This window comes from Callorhinchus milii, unplaced genomic scaffold (genome assembly GCF_018977255.1).
Source record: "Callorhinchus milii isolate IMCB2004 unplaced genomic scaffold, IMCB_Cmil_1.0 Scaffold4, whole genome shotgun sequence".
NCBI lineage: Eukaryota > Metazoa > Chordata > Chondrichthyes > Chimaeriformes > Callorhinchidae > Callorhinchus > Callorhinchus milii.
In genome coordinates this window covers 22,053,330-22,068,921 of record NW_024704745.1, presented here as the reverse complement: position 1 = coordinate 22,068,921, position 15,592 = coordinate 22,053,330, and the positions used below count along the sequence as shown (strand labels likewise).

The following is a 15,592-nucleotide window of genomic DNA, read 5'->3' as shown; positions in this document are numbered from 1 at the left end:
CTCTTCTCTCCCCCCCCACCTCGTCTCCCACCCCACCTCATCTCCCCCCCAGCCCCCCAGCTCGTATGCCCCCCCCACCTCGTCTCCCCCCCAGCCCCCCCAGCTCGTATGCCCCCCCCACCTCATCTCCCCCCCAGCCCCCCCCCCACCTCGTCTCCCCCCCCAGCCTCCCCCCACCTCGTCTCCCCCCCCACCTCTTCACTCCCCCCCACCTGTCTCCCACCCCACCTCGTCTCCCCCCCCAGCCCCCCCACCTCATCTCCCCCCCCAGCCCCCCCAGCTCGTATGCCCCCCCACCTAGTCTCCCCCCACAGCCCCCCACCTCGTCTCCTCCCCCACCTCGTCTCCCCCTCCCCGCCCCCTCCCTTTCTCTCCGTCGTTGTCGCACAATGATGACGTCCCTGGTGGTGGAGTGCAGCTCGAGGCGGACAAACGTCTCAAACCGCCGCCGCCGCCTCCCGAGCGCAGCCTCCAGGTACAGCCCGCGCCGCCCACTCCCCCCGCGGGGCAGGAGACAGGGGGGAGAGGGGGGGCCGTGAGCCGCCAGCGGGTGGACTGGGGGGTCTTACCTACAGCTCCGGGGTACGCAGCCGTCAGTGGCTGCTCGGCCTCGGCGCCAGCCCGCGGCCTGCGCTCAGCACAGCGAGTGATGGCGGCTGAGGGCTGAGGGCGGCGGCAGCGCGGCCTCGTGGGGGACCGTGAGCCTTGACCGTCGTTCTGGCCGCGGGGACGATCGGCAACTGCTGAGAATCGCGGTCAATCCCCGGGAAAATATGCCTCTCTCTCCCTCTCCCCCCCCCCCACCGCCCCCCACCGCCCACCGCCCATCCCAACTCCACTGTGGAGGGAGTGACCCTCAGACACGACCCCGAGCTGCAGGTTTCACTAAACCTACGGTATTAGCTTTCTAACCGCTTTACAAACCCGCTCTCCCGCTCCCGGGGGCATAGAGGTGTTGTGTGAGTGCTTTGGGTTTGGGATTTCTTGCACGTTACCAGTATTTTCAGGGTGTGCTGCTGCTGCTGCTGCTGCTGCTGGGGCTTCGCCACCAACGAGAGCGCCAGCTTGGCGTTGGGTACTGGTTAGTCTGGGGTCAACCCTCACTACACCTGTACGATTCTCTCCCCCCAAAAGGCTGGGGATGCTGCATTTATTCAAATCGGTCAAAGACTGAGGTGGATAAGTTTTTTGTTAGGTATAGAGTATCAAGGGGTACGGGTGGGTGATTGCCATTGAGCTACAGATGATGACATGATGCTACGACATGATCTAATGGAATGGCAGAACAGGCTCGAGGGGCTGAATGGCCTGGGCCTACTCCTGTTCCTATGTTCCTAAATTGGAAAAAGGAGACTATTGCTGCAACACCCATGGAGATCTTGAAAGGTGGATTACTTACCTTTAGGATAGTCTTCGGTGTTCTGATTGTAGTTTAATCTGCACTTTTAAAATAAAAGTGGCCTTTCTGCAGTTGAAGCAGAGGAGACCATTGGCACATTTGAGTTTGTACAGGAGCCATACAAAAATATTGTTTAAACTCACTGTCGCAAAGTGAGTGCCACAGTACTTGTTTCATGTTTTGGGGAAGAGCTGCATAGGTGAGCAATTAGGAAAGCAATTTGTTTTTAACGGGAAGGCTAAATGTTCAGCAGGTCTGACTGTCAGAACTGTAATGGACGACAATCCATTTAACTTGCTTTCAAAAGCATTGCTGCTTCTAGAGATGCAAGCAAAAGGCTGCTGTTTGGGGGAATTGTCAAACCCTCCAGGTACAGTTGTGCCCCTATTTATATGACAGTTGTAGCAATCCTTTTTTGGGGTCAGCTGGGTGTCTGACACATGCGGAAACCTTTCACCATGCCTAAGAGTATTCAAACCTGTCATTGGTGGGGTGAAATGTACAAGGAGCATGATCGGAGGAGATCATAGATGTAGAGTGGGACAAGGCCATGGAGGCATTTGAAAATAAGGACGAGGGTCTTACAGTTAATCTGTTGGGGGTTTGGGAGTCAGTGGAGATGGGCTCCTGGAGCCTAGTGTGGAAGAGGATGTAGCCTGTGGAGTTATTGTCTTGAGCTTGTGCAGGGTGTAGCTGAGGAGGCCAGTGAGTCTAGTCTTTGATGACATATGTTTGGATGAAATTTTCAGCTATGTAGGGTTGAGGCAGTGACATAGGCAGGCAGTATTGTGGAGGGAAACAGTTGTGGTCATATTTACTTTCTATGAATGGCAGAGATAAGAGCATTAGTGTAATACTTTTTAAAGTCAAGATTACACAAAATTATTGGTTCATATGGGTCAGACATGAGTTTGTGAAGAAGATTAAATGTCATTTATTGGCTGAAACAAGATGCGTACCACAAATATGGATACTGAACAATAGTAGGTGAGTGATTGGTTATAGTGATTTGTCACGTGGACCATTAACAGATTGGATTGAAGACTTTGAGGATGCAATTATTCTGGATGTAGGAGATTGAGCAGGATATTTTACCCAGGAGTATTAAATTTTGACATGAATGGACAAAAAGTTCCAGCAAGCATTCTAAACTTTTAAATGAGAGGTTTTCTTAAACGCTGATGGGGTAAAACTCAAAGGTGGAACGATAGTTGAACTGGGTCCTAAAACAGCCAACATCAAAAGGAGGCTCTAAAGGAGGCTCTAAAGAGTAATTGTAGGTGAGTGATTGGTTATCAGCCAGATGTGGCTTTCCATCCATGACCAAAAATGGCTCACTGCAACAATCCTTAAGGGCTAATTGACATTCAATTCCAGCAGGCGTAACAAAATGCACTTCCTTCAAGTATTGTAGTTTTATTAGGTTTTCTGCTGTAACATCACATGGGGAAGGAGTTGGCAAAAAGAGTTATGACCTTGGGTGGCTTTTCACTGATACTGTAATGGTGGATGGATGAACTTAATCCAGTGGGCATGTATCCAGTTATCCATTTTTTAAGGGAACACGTGGATGGTTTACTATACTTTAAAACTCGTAAATTGTGAAGGAATTTATCTGAAGTTAAAGTGGGGCACCTCCTTGGTTACTTTAGTGATATACAATTTGTTAGTTCTGTATGAAGTATAATTTGTCAAATTAGTTTCACAAGATCACAAAACCGGTTTGGATGAAGAAGGTTTTTTGATCTATCTGATCTTGTCCCTCCAGAATATATAGCATACCATCCTCTGATCACAGCATCAAGTTGCTTTTTAAATTAGTCCAGGATTCTGGCCTCAACCACCTTTATGCCAGTCTGTTCAATTTTTAGTTTATTTCTGCAGTAAACTTTGTGGTATCTGTCCTGATATTGCCCTTGACAACTGTAAACTTATTTCCTCTTGTTCTACTGTCGTGTAGTAATTGTTCTGGGTTTACCTTTTTAATCCCATTTAAAATTTTATACACCTCTATGAGGTCTCTTTGAGTCCCTCTTCTCTCAAGACTGAAGCACCTTAGATTGTCTAATCATTGATTGAAGCTCATTCTTCTAACACTGCTCTTATCTGCACTGCCTCTAGTGCCTGGGCAGTCCCTTGTGTCACGGTAACCGGCACTGTATGCAGCTAAGTGTGGCCTGACAAGAACACTATACAGCCATAGTATCACATCTGGGGATCTGAACTCAACTGGTGATGTTCATTACAGAGTATTTGGTGGCAGCGATGAAATTATGAGCTCATGCAGTGCATTACTTGGCCCATACCTGATAAAGACTTCTACTGATAAACAGCTTTTTTGTTTAATTTTCAATCTGCTGGAGTCTTTGTTTTTCGTATTTTATAGAGGAGCCAAACTAAATTGAAATGTTTTAATAATGTATATGTTGTTGAGTGATTTTTGTCCTCTATTCCAGGACCATTTTTTTTTAGCATTTCAAGAACAACAACTTGCGTTTATATAGCGCTAATCATGCAGACTAGCATCCCAGAGCGCTTGGTTCCCAAGCGGTTCTATTGTGAATAGGCTTTGCACTCAGAAATCTTTGAAGTGTTAGTGGAGCAGCGTAGGCCCCAAACTTGGTTATTTGATTGAAATGACCTACAATGACATGGGCAGGTCTTTATAATCTTGATAAAGACAAGGAAGCCACCAATTTGACCAGAAAAATCTTTGACTAGATAAAATCGCTTTTGAAAAACTAGCCTGATATGAAAAGTAGTAAATCTCCTAAAGTATAAGTTGATGCTGGTAACTGTGTAGAAGACGAAACTTTTGTGAAAAGACAGTTCAGTTTTGAAAACGATGATGAAGCTATTCACAAGTTGGTCATGGACAATGATTGTAGATGGTATTGAGAAAACCTTTGTTGTGTACTTGAAAATGATTGATGTCTCCACCGAGAAAGACTGAGGTGTGATGCAACAGTGTTTTTGTGTGTGAAGCTGCAAGAGTTCTGATAAGTGTTTCTTCTTTTCAACCTATTATTTTCTATGTAGAAATTGATTGATTGATTGATTACATATTTGGACAGATATGAAAAAAGCTTGTAGTAAAGTAATGATTGTGACTCAGGTAGAGTTCTTTACAACATATTTACTGAATGCTATGTGACATGATGCATACAGACGAGGATCTGTGACTCTTGCCCAGCAACAAAATGCAAAACTGCAAAATTGCTGGGTTTTGGGAATCGATAAATACAATAACATTAACAATGTATGAAAGCAAAACTAGGTAACAAAACAAAGCTGTTGTAAGAATGTCACAGAAGTGTTGCATTAATTGTAGCATGCTTGAGCACAGTGTGAGGCGCTACTATTTTTATGCTTCACAACATGCTGTCTGAATTGTATAAATCAGTTGCTTTATACAGTCAAATTTCCGGTATTGTGCTGAGGATTGCAATGGCCTGCCAGTGCATTTTTATTACAATAGTTAGTTGTCACGTTGGTGAATTTGTCCAGTTTGTTTGTATTTTGAATTACTTATGCTACATGTTTCTTTTATGGCCTGGTTTATAAAGTCCTGTGGTCTTTATGAAATCTGACAGAAGAAATTAAAAGTACTCTATTCTTGTTGAACAATGTGACACAGAATTTAATTCATGTTAACGTCAGAGGCATGAAGGAATTGTATTGTGTGAGCCATTACCATATAATATGTGCATTAATCATAATTGATTACAACAGTTCTGTATTTACACAGGAAAGTGTGTACAGTACAAGCATCTTATGTCATATGGATAAACCCTTTTGTTGTGATGTGCCAATTTTATACCTTAGTAGGCTACTTAGATCATCAAATCGGACTTAGATCCACGACTGTTTGCGGGGCATTGTTGTACGTAATTGGCTGCCACGTTTCGCCCACAAATATACAGTCAATTCACTTTACAGCATATTCTGTGAAGCGCTTTGAGACATCTAGAACACGTGATAAGGCACTATATCAAATGCAAGGATTATTATTATTATTAGATCAAACTTGGATTCTAGCAATGTCACAGAAATGTTGTATTCATGGCAACATGCTTGAGCACCAGCATGTCTTTTACTGTTATCCCTTAGCTGCACAATTGTAGCCCTCGTAATCCAAATGAAGCTTATCACTTGCTCCCTCACCCCTTCCCCACCCATCTGCTGACCATTCAACTGTCCCTCCTCTGCTCCATGATGGCAGATATAGTAAACCTACCCCTCTTTTTTGCCATCGTCCCCTTCACAATCACCATCATCACTCCCTCCTCAAAAAAATACCCTTGATCCCTCCCTTGGACCTCTCTGCTACCTCTGACATAATCGACCATGCTAAAGTCCACGATTGCCTCTCCTCCCTCATCCACCTCTGTGGAACCGCACTCTCCTGGTTCAGTTCCTGTTTGACCCACTACCTCCATTTTGTCTCCTCCAACAGTTTCTCCTCCCGCCCTCGCACAGGCACCTGCAGTGGGTACCTCTGGGCTTTCCTCCTCCGCCTTTTCCTCATCAACATGCTTCTTGGTGACACTATCCACAGACATGGGGGTCAATGTTTGCAATGGCCATATCCAATAATTGTTCCTTGACAAGCTTCCCATCACTAAATGATTTACATTGTTGAGCAAATAGATAAGGAACATAATCAATTTCTTTGGTTGCTGCTTTGTTTGCTGTCGCTGGAGGAGTAAACAACAAAAACAAATTACATTTTTATAGCGCCTTTCACGTTGGGAGAATGACCCAAGCACTGGACAGACAGAGTTTCAGACTTGAGCTGGGGATCATCATTGGGGAGGGTGGAGGGCGGGCGGGGGGCAAGGGGGGAAGCAGGGTGATCTAAAGCACGATCGAAGAGGAGGGTCTTGAGATAGGTGTTGAAGGAGGCGAAGGGACTGCAGGATGGAGTTCCAGAGGGTAGGGACAGAGCAGCAGAAGGCCCACCTGCCAATAGTGGGGCGAGCGAGGCAGGGGACGTGAAGCAGGCCGTAGCCCACTGAGCGAAGGGAGTGAGCAGGATGGTAGGGGGTTAGGAAGTCGGAGAGGTAGGGGGGAGCAAGACTGTGCACTAAACTTTAAAGGTGAGGACCAGGATCTTGAACTGGATCCTCCGTGTGATGGGAAGCCAGTGGAGTTGGGCAAGGATGGGGGTGATAGGGTCACGGAGCTTAGTGCGGGAGACGACACAGGCTGTAGAGTTCTGGATGATCTGCAGCCTATGGAGAGAGGAGTTTGGAAGGCTGACAAGTAGGGAGTTTGCATAGTCAAACCTCAATGTAATGAAAGTGTAGATGAGGTTTTGGCGGCCTGTGGTGTGAGACAGTGGCGGAGCCAGGCAAAGTTGCGGAGTGGGGGAAGGCAGAGTGGCATATATTGTTGTTTCTACCTCTCATTAGGAGAGATAATACTGTTGTGCTAAATTAAATTTTTGTCAAAAGTTTGTTGCTGAGGATGATAATTCGTCTTGCAAATTTTGGTCAAAGTTGGGGTTGTTGGCTTGGGATCAGAAACTTGTTTGATATTTGATTTAATTGTAAACTAATATCTGTTGAAGGGCGATTTATCAGTGAGTTGAGTTAGAGAGAATGAGCATATAGTGTTTAAATATGGTGTGATATTTGTCATTGGATTGTCAGAGCTCTGTGTTATTTTGTTGATCAATGTTTCAGGCCTTTTCAATAATAATGGCACAGTCCTTCTATGCAAACTGTTCTCATGATGAATTTGAGAAATGCAGTGAACCAGACACTAAGTCTGTATATCTGTTTTAACCTTATTTTGAATATGCAAATTAGAACACAATGTTTATGTTTAGTAGGACCATCTTCTATATAATGTGCTTAATTTATAGATATATTTTGTATTTTTCTGTTTAATGATTAAACAAGCCTTGAAGTGCACATGAAGCAGCTAGGTTTTATCCTCTACACTTTCATATGGTTGTCTTTTTATTTTTAGCTTCCAATGAATCAGAATGTCAAAAGTGAGGCGGAAGGTTACTGTTGAAAATTCAAAGACCATTTCTGAGAGCACGTCTCGTAGACCCAGTGTGTTTGAAAGGCTTGGGCCTAGCACAGGGCCAAGTGCTGAGGTCAGTATTATATAACGGGGACAGCTTCTATTTTAACATCTATTTGGTAATATTTTCTTAAAAGAGCATGGGGGAGAGGTTATGTGCCAGTAAGTTTAGTGCACATTGATTGTGTTAATGGGGTTTCCCATTATAAAGCACATATGTCATAAACATACTGACACATGAAGCATTATACCCCTAGATGAAGGAAAATAAATGTTTTAATGTAACCAACAGTGCAGTTTTATTTAATAATGTAGTTCAACTAACCTCGCTTTATTTTTTGATCTGTGATTTTTTTGTCCGTTTTGAATGTATTACTTTTATCCCCCTTTTTTGGTCCCAAATTGTATGGAAGGCAGGAATTTCCAGATCATTGCCAGAATTGTAGGATGTCCCATTTGAATTTCACTTTCCCTTTGGCGAAGGGTCTATTTTCCTCAGTGCCTTTCTGATAGGTAATGAAGAGCACTAACTCACATCAATACTCAGTGATACAGAGCATCAACACACTGTTTCAATCATAGTCAATTCAAAATGTTTTTCTTGCTGGCAAGCTCTGTAGGGATCTGCCAAACTACTTAATAGTTAGCCTTTAACATTAATTTTTCAGATCTCTTGGTAATTTCTTATCTCCCTCAGGAGACGCTGAAACAAACTAGAAAATAGATAGCTAAACTTTTAAATTATATAGATGGACAGATGTTCATCAATTAGATAAACTTCGGAGGATGGAGATGTTTTAAGAAAGATGAAATGTTATCAGGGGAAATGATGATATTCTCCATTTATAACTGGTGGAATTCATTGAAAGTTTGAGGGTTATATTCAATGAATGTAATATTTTGAGTTTATTCAAAAATGTATACAGACTAGCACGTCATTTCAGAAATTGTGTTTTTAAAAATTCTTATAGTACTTCCTAATAATTGAAAATGTGCACAGTAATCAGTACAATAATTGCCCGGATAAATTTGGATAGGATATATGCCAACTAATAATTTTGGAAAGTTAGTTCATTTCTTCATATGTATTATTAGTAAAATATCTCATCAGTTCACATCATGGCTAGGTTCTGAGGAGCTGAATTTTGTTAATCAAATGATCCAGTCTCAGCTGCCTGTCTATTAATTTTAGGATTTGTTTTGCTGATTGTCTGCCAGGTTGCTAAATTAGACTTTCAGGTTGGTAGACCAATATCACTTGTGCAAGGAGAAAATGTAATGATGCTTCAGGGTGTGTTAACAGCCTTAGTTGTTTCTGCCATATTGCCTTGTCTGCAGCTACCACTGAAATATTCTCCATTCGACTTCAGCTGCCCTCACAAACATAGTTGATGCCTTAACTGAACATTACATTGAACCTGCACACTAAGAGACCACATGGATTTTGTAATTAGATGATCTTTGACCTCCCATCATGCTTTACGTTAGTATGGCAATCACTATTGAATTTAGTGTGTCTCATATTAACTTTAAATTAAAAACTAGCTTTATTAACATATCCAACTTACTAATATATATGAGTCCTGTAATTTTCCGTTATTAAAAGGATTTACATGAATTGCCGACATTGTTTTTAACAAAATTGTATATAGTAACACAAAAACACCTCTCAGCAGGTTCAGAGCATTAGTTTGTCCGCAATGAATACTGTATAACAGAGTGAACGTAGATCTAGGTCATTGGCAAGTTGGTAAGACATGCTCTTCCCCACAAAGATGTCCAAAATGTTACACAGATCTGATGCCCTGAGAAGTCTACTTTCAAAAGTTCTGAACTTTCACGAAATATGTTTTTTAATCAGTTACTAATGCGTTTTATTGCCATCTTCAAATCCATAATATTTTAATTCTTTCACATCTACATGAAAAGTTAGGATTGAAATATTGTACATTTAAATATATTAACAAAATTACTTGATTTCTGTGGCTTGCTTCAGTGGGTTGAATTGTTGTAATTCCTACCAACATAGAGGATGACAGATGAAAAGAGAAGCTGAGTTTGGAAACCTGACAATCTTACTTCTTAGTTTCCAGTGTGACAGCAGTTTTGAAAAAATAATTTTCCTGGATGATGCAGCTGAATCAAATTCATTTTATATTCAAAGCAAGCAAAAGGTGCAGGTTTGCTTTAATTAAATTAAGAGGATGTGAGGTCTGATGGACTTTTTTTTAAAAAATCCTGCAGTACTTACTGAAGAAAGACAATTTACCAAGGATACTTACAAAGAAAATTTGTTTTCTGTTTGGTTAGCAACACGCCTGAGTGCTTAAAAGTTCATTATTTTAATTGCTCAATACAAGTAGATGTTGCATGAAATATTTCAATACAGAATCATTTACAGGTGAAGGAGCAGTGCAATTTATCACTGAAAAATAATAAACTAATAGTTAGGTAAATGACATGTGTTCCCATCTCCCTCTACAAATGATCTACCAATCAATTTTTAAAAAAATATATATGAGGCTTATTATTTTCAGAATTAAGTTGTGTAGCTTGGGAAAGCAAAATTTGTCACCATCGTAAATCTTACCTAACCTGGACATTGACGAAATGTGCAGTGTTATTTGGCACTGAAAAGATAACATAGGATAAGAATGGATGAAAAGTAACTATGGGTGACCCTTTTTTTCAGATTTTAGCTAATTGATTGAAATAATAAATGTTTTGTAAATTGGCAAAACAATTTTAAATTGCAAATATTCAGTCAAGGAGAACGAGGGGAAGAAATTCAGCTTGCTGTTAAGTGTAATAAGATTTTCTGATACAAGCTCATCAATATTTTTTCTCGTATGTGGGCATCTTCAAAATTCTTTTACCTTTTTTAAAAAGTCTTTCCCTGTAAACCATTATGAAGCAGCCAGCAGAGCTTTTTTTTTGTTAGGAACTGTGTCCAACCTACACTTCTCCTTAACAGAGAAAGAGGTTTATGTTATCATTGTGATTCAATTTGCCCTATTTTAACAATTAACGAAAAATTGCTGAAGAAACAAAGATTTGAGCAGCACTTCTATTCTACATGCGGACTAATCATTGCTTTTGTAAACTTACGTAAACAATTACAGAAAGTACAGTTCAGATAATTATGATAATGCAGTGTTCATACTATCTGTTGAATAGCATTGTAGGAGGTCAGTAAAGGTCAACACATATTCAAATGTCTATTGAACACACATTCCCCAAACGTGTCAACGTCCATCCCTTTTTGGAACCAAACCTTGTGATAGAGGCACAGAACTGGATGACTTTTGCTCTTTTAAAGCTCTTCTTTGGTGGATAAAAAGGTGTTCTACTATACACCTGTGATATGTCAAAGGCACTGTGAGGATGACGTTTATTTGGCCTATTTTGAATTAGTTTAGACCTTGTTGGCCAACAGCAAGGTCAAGTATCTGTCTCTGGTTTAAACCACTTATTACCTTGTAGATGTCTGTTTTCTCTCAAAGCTTTCCGTTACTGGTATACACAGTTAATTAGTTGCCAATTTCTTTAAAAAGATTGTACTTGCCTTCTACTAGTATATTTCTAGTCAGCTAATCGAAAAACAGTATCACCAGTTTTTGTGAGGTTGAGAACCAGAAACTGTACCTCATTCACCTAGGATTTTGAAATGAGCTCAATAAGATACTCTTGTGCAACCGAAAAATGGATAAGTAGACATAAGAATACAATGCACTTTCAGTCAACCTTCCAAAATACTAGGAAACAAAATGAAAAGGTTGGGATCGTGATCCATTTATCTTCTGTAGCATAGTAACTCATAAGCTCTTTCATTATTGCTGTGCTGCATAAAGTAACTGGATACAACCATTTTCACTTTGTTTTCTGGTATTTAGGAGATTCAATGTAAGTGGATTGCAGTCGTATTTTGAGCAATTCCAATTCAGGAATAGACCTTCCATATTTTTACAAATTTGTATCCATAACCTTTTTCATGTGAAGAAGTTCAAGTTGCAACAACATTTTTCGTTTCAAACAACAAAATAAATCTTACAATTAGAAAGAGAGGCCCAGTGACAAAGTAGTTTTCAAAATTCTATGTGAATGGTTCACTCCAGTCGACTGAAAGAAAAAGTGGCTTTATAACTTCCTAATCCTTTATAACAATCTCTTAGTCTGGAATGGATAATTATACTTCATATACCAGATGATCAAAACATCCTTTTTAAATAATGTCAGAGTGGCAACAGCAGTCAGTTTTTAAACTTTCAAATTTTATCACCCATGAGGTAGCAATTTTGGATTTAAATAATACAGTGCCATTTTGCTTTGGTCATTGAAAGTAGCCAATGTTTAATTGTGTGACATTGGGGTTTGCTGAACTTGCTGTGCATTGTATTAAACCAGAGAAGCCTTGTTGATTAATTGGAAAGTAGGGAGGAAAGTTTCTACTGTAATGATTGTTTTGAGTTTCCAAGTATAATCCCTTTTGTATGCATTTATATGCAGTCATAGTTTGTAATATCTCAAATTATAAGTTTATATTCCCTATCAGAAATTGACTTGTGATTTATAATTTAAAAAAACCTTAATTACTTTGCCTTAATAACCTTAGTCCAGAATTACCGAACAGTCACCTTATGACCACTAGCTTCCTCACAACATTGATTTGTTTTTTTGTGAATTTCATGACATTATATGAAAAAAAATGCATCAAATGGTGCAACAATTTATCATTTTGTAAATAATGATCAAGAAAACTTTGAAGTGAAAATGAATGGGCTAATTATTTGATTATCAACACTAGCTGTTATCAACACTAACTACTCAGTTTTGTGTGAAAATAAACATGTCCACCATCACCCCTTTCAAATTGTTTCTTTAGAAGACTGGATAGTCCTTCATTTTGTTTTATTGAGCATATTATTTTTTTAAAAAAATATATTTTATGCTTACAAATTCCTTGTATTTTTATCCAGACACAATGCCGTAATTGGCTGAAAACTGGACACTGTCCTTATGGAAACACTTGTAGGTTCACACATGGGACCTCACCTAGAGGTAAAGGATACAGCAGCACGTACAGAAGGTAAAGAATTTGGGTTTTTAAAACTTTTTAATAATTTCTGAATTTTTTTTAATAGATTTTTCTTGCATTTTTTTAAATGTCATGATAACTTGAGATCACCAACTTTAAGCAAAACCTATCAGAGTATTGTTGTAATGTAGGAAACTTGGTATGACAATCGTTTCCCTTGGTAGATGAAATTTAGTGTCGTTCCATATAGTCATTATAATCCTTGCATTTGATATAGCGCTTTTTATGTTGGGATAACTTCTCAAAATCCTATACAGGATATACTGTTTTACTATAAATAGAGTAGATTTGGCTTTCAAAGACATGTGACCTGGAACGTGTTTGTTCAGATCAACAATTATTTACTTGTATCCTTCCTATTATATCACCATCAACAGTTTGATTATTGAATACAAATAAAACAATGCAATTATATTAATAACCATTATTAGTTATTGAAACAGCTTTCATTTATCACTAATATATCCCAATCCAGATGATACATATTATCTACTGATTTTGCCAGTTTCGTTATTTAAAAATTTGCAAAAGTAAACAGGGTCTCAGATAACAAGAAAAACGCCTTCCTACAACTTTTCAGACTTGGACCAATTACTGTACATGTTAATGTGTAAAAGATAAAGGTGACCATAGAGGGTTTCTCCTTTTCCCGATGACCTACTGATCTTACAACATCTTCCTACATTCGTAATGGTGGACTCACACCTGTTTAAACAGAGAATGATGAAAACTTTAATCGTTCAGTAAACAGTTTTATGCACTATGACTCTGTACATATTTTTGAGCAAAAGGAAAGACAGATGAAAGGATAATAGATAGGGATTTGATGCTTATTTTAAAACAAAATGCCTTTAGAATTTGTTTTAAAAAGACAAGTGGGAAAACTAAAGAAATCAGAGGAAATGAATGTAAATGAGGAAAGAAAAATGAAATTAAGTTGTACAAATCTGGTAAAATAGAAGTTCCTTTTCTTGATCAGTCTTCAAAAGGAGTGCTAAGTGCAGGTCAATACCTGAAAAAAATTGGGTCACTCAATCCATGAACTGTTTGTCACAAGGCACTGCTGTACGCAATTGGCTGCCACGTTTCACCCACAAAATAAAGTCAGTTCACTTTACAGTATATTCAATGAAGCGCTCTGAGAACATCTCGAAGAAGCGATAGGCGCTATATCAAATGCAAGGATTATTTTATTATTTTTACCCTGGTGGAAGTTAGGGAAAATGGGGTACATAATGCAGATTTTCCTTGGCTGGATATAGTCTAGGATGTATAAACAAAAAGGTATTTTTTTAAAAATCCCACCTGACTTGTACGTAAAGCAAACGAAGGATGATCCACTTGAAGGATATGTCCTCTAAGTTTTATATTGGGGAAATTGAATGAAGTGTCAAGTCAATGCAGGACACCACCAACAACAGTTTGCACTATATAACACCTTTCACATAAAAAAAAGTTCCAGAGTGTTTTACAAGATATAACAGATAAAAATTTAAGTGAATGTTGTTATATTGGCAAACATGGTAATTAATATGCATCTGCCAAATCCCCAATGAGACAAGTAGTCAATTAATTTGAATTAGAAATGTGGAATATAAATTCTTTGAAATAGCAATGGCAAAGTGATCCCTTTAAATCTATCTGAATCGCAAGATAGACAGAACCTAACATTAGTACTGAATAAAATAATTTGTTGATCTGGAATCGATTATAAAATTGTAAGCAATATAAAATGTTGATGTTGTGGCAAATTTGGCAGCTGAACTGAGCCAGCAATACCCCACCAATATTCTTCCCACTGAGGATCAAGATGCATTAAAAAGTAATGTGTAGTTGAAAGTTGTGATTATTCTCACTAGATAAATATTTTTTAAACTCATCATATTTCTACCCCAAGCTTTTTAATACAGCAACATTTTCTTATCAATTTTCATAGTTTGCACAGTTCATTATTTTCAGTAATGTTAAACTTCCTTTACTCCACATTAAGATTACCTCACTGATGAGGCTGGTTGCAGGTGATCTGCTCCAGGATGCCACCTAGTAAAGCTCTTGAAACAGTCCTAAAAGGTTATGGTAATGCGCTGCCCCCCTCCCCAGCCCATTATTTCTTGCACTGGGAAAGAACCTACACCTCCACTCAGCTCTTACAGTGAAAGTACAACTAGGCCCACAACTAATTTTGTTGAATAGGGAACAATGGATGTGAACTTATTGTGTAATATTTTGCTGTACCAACTTGCTACAGTCCTGCATCTGTTTTTTTACGACTAAAGAGAAAATCGCAGTGTTAATTTTATGTAAAACCGCCCAAAAGTTTGATTCATTTTGTGTCGTCACAGTGATGTTGCTGTGACTTCACAATATATTTTATGACATAATGAAGCAGTTTAGTCTCTGGCCAGCTAGTGTGTAGGATGTTTGATGCTAAGCCTTTGAATCCTAAATCCTGAAAGAAGCATGTTTTCTTCTGTCTTTGAGGGCAACCGATAACTAAACCTCCTTTCATCACTGCATTCTTCACATTGACTCACCATGTATCTGCTGTGAACCTTAAAAATATATTAAAATGTAAAATCAGTAAATGTTCGTCTTAAGAAAAAGGACAATGCTGTCATAAGTGGAGTAGTTTAACCTTCATGTATTGACTTCGGAAAATGTTTCACATCCGGACACTATGTGTGAGTTTCGGGGCTGGTTGTGAGTTTCAATCCAAAGCTACTTGTCATGCAAGACTAGCATCACAGTTAGATTGAGTGCTGATACCAGTTTGAATACGAGCATTCTCCATTCAGCAATATCAGAAGCTTAAGTTTTGAGGGAAGGTAAATAAGCTTAGTTGAATACTCTATATCATTATCCTTTTAGCTACACTGCTACTTGTTTTTAAAAACTTTACTTTTATTGTAGATGCTGCAGAACTGTTATTGAATAAACATCCACTCAATGCAAATATGGTTCTAAACTTTTGCCATTTGGTTTTATTTTGGTGCACCATTTTTGAGGGTTGTAGTTTTCATCAGTGGTGGATTCAGAACAAAATGCTCAAAATAATTTAAGTT

At 39.2% G+C, this 15,592-nt stretch overlaps 1 protein-coding gene across 2 annotated transcripts in view; it reads left to right on the top strand.

Annotated features, from left to right (window-relative positions):
- The first annotated feature begins 390 nt into the window (after nt 1–390).
- zc3h13 (zinc finger CCCH-type containing 13) overlaps nt 391–15,592 on the top strand; it is a 46,860-nt gene continuing 31,658 nt past the window's right edge. Inside the window, exons 1-3 of one of the 2 annotated variants that reach the window (XM_042334108.1) lie at nt 391–475; nt 7,376–7,508; nt 12,412–12,521. In XM_042334108.1, coding sequence (XP_042190042.1) covers nt 7,392–7,508; nt 12,412–12,521 — 227 coding nt within the window. In that variant the 5' untranslated portion in view covers nt 391–475; nt 7,376–7,391. The remainder of the gene's footprint in view (nt 476–7,375; nt 7,509–12,411; nt 12,522–15,592) is intronic. The other variant, XM_042334107.1, reaches the window with a different exon arrangement.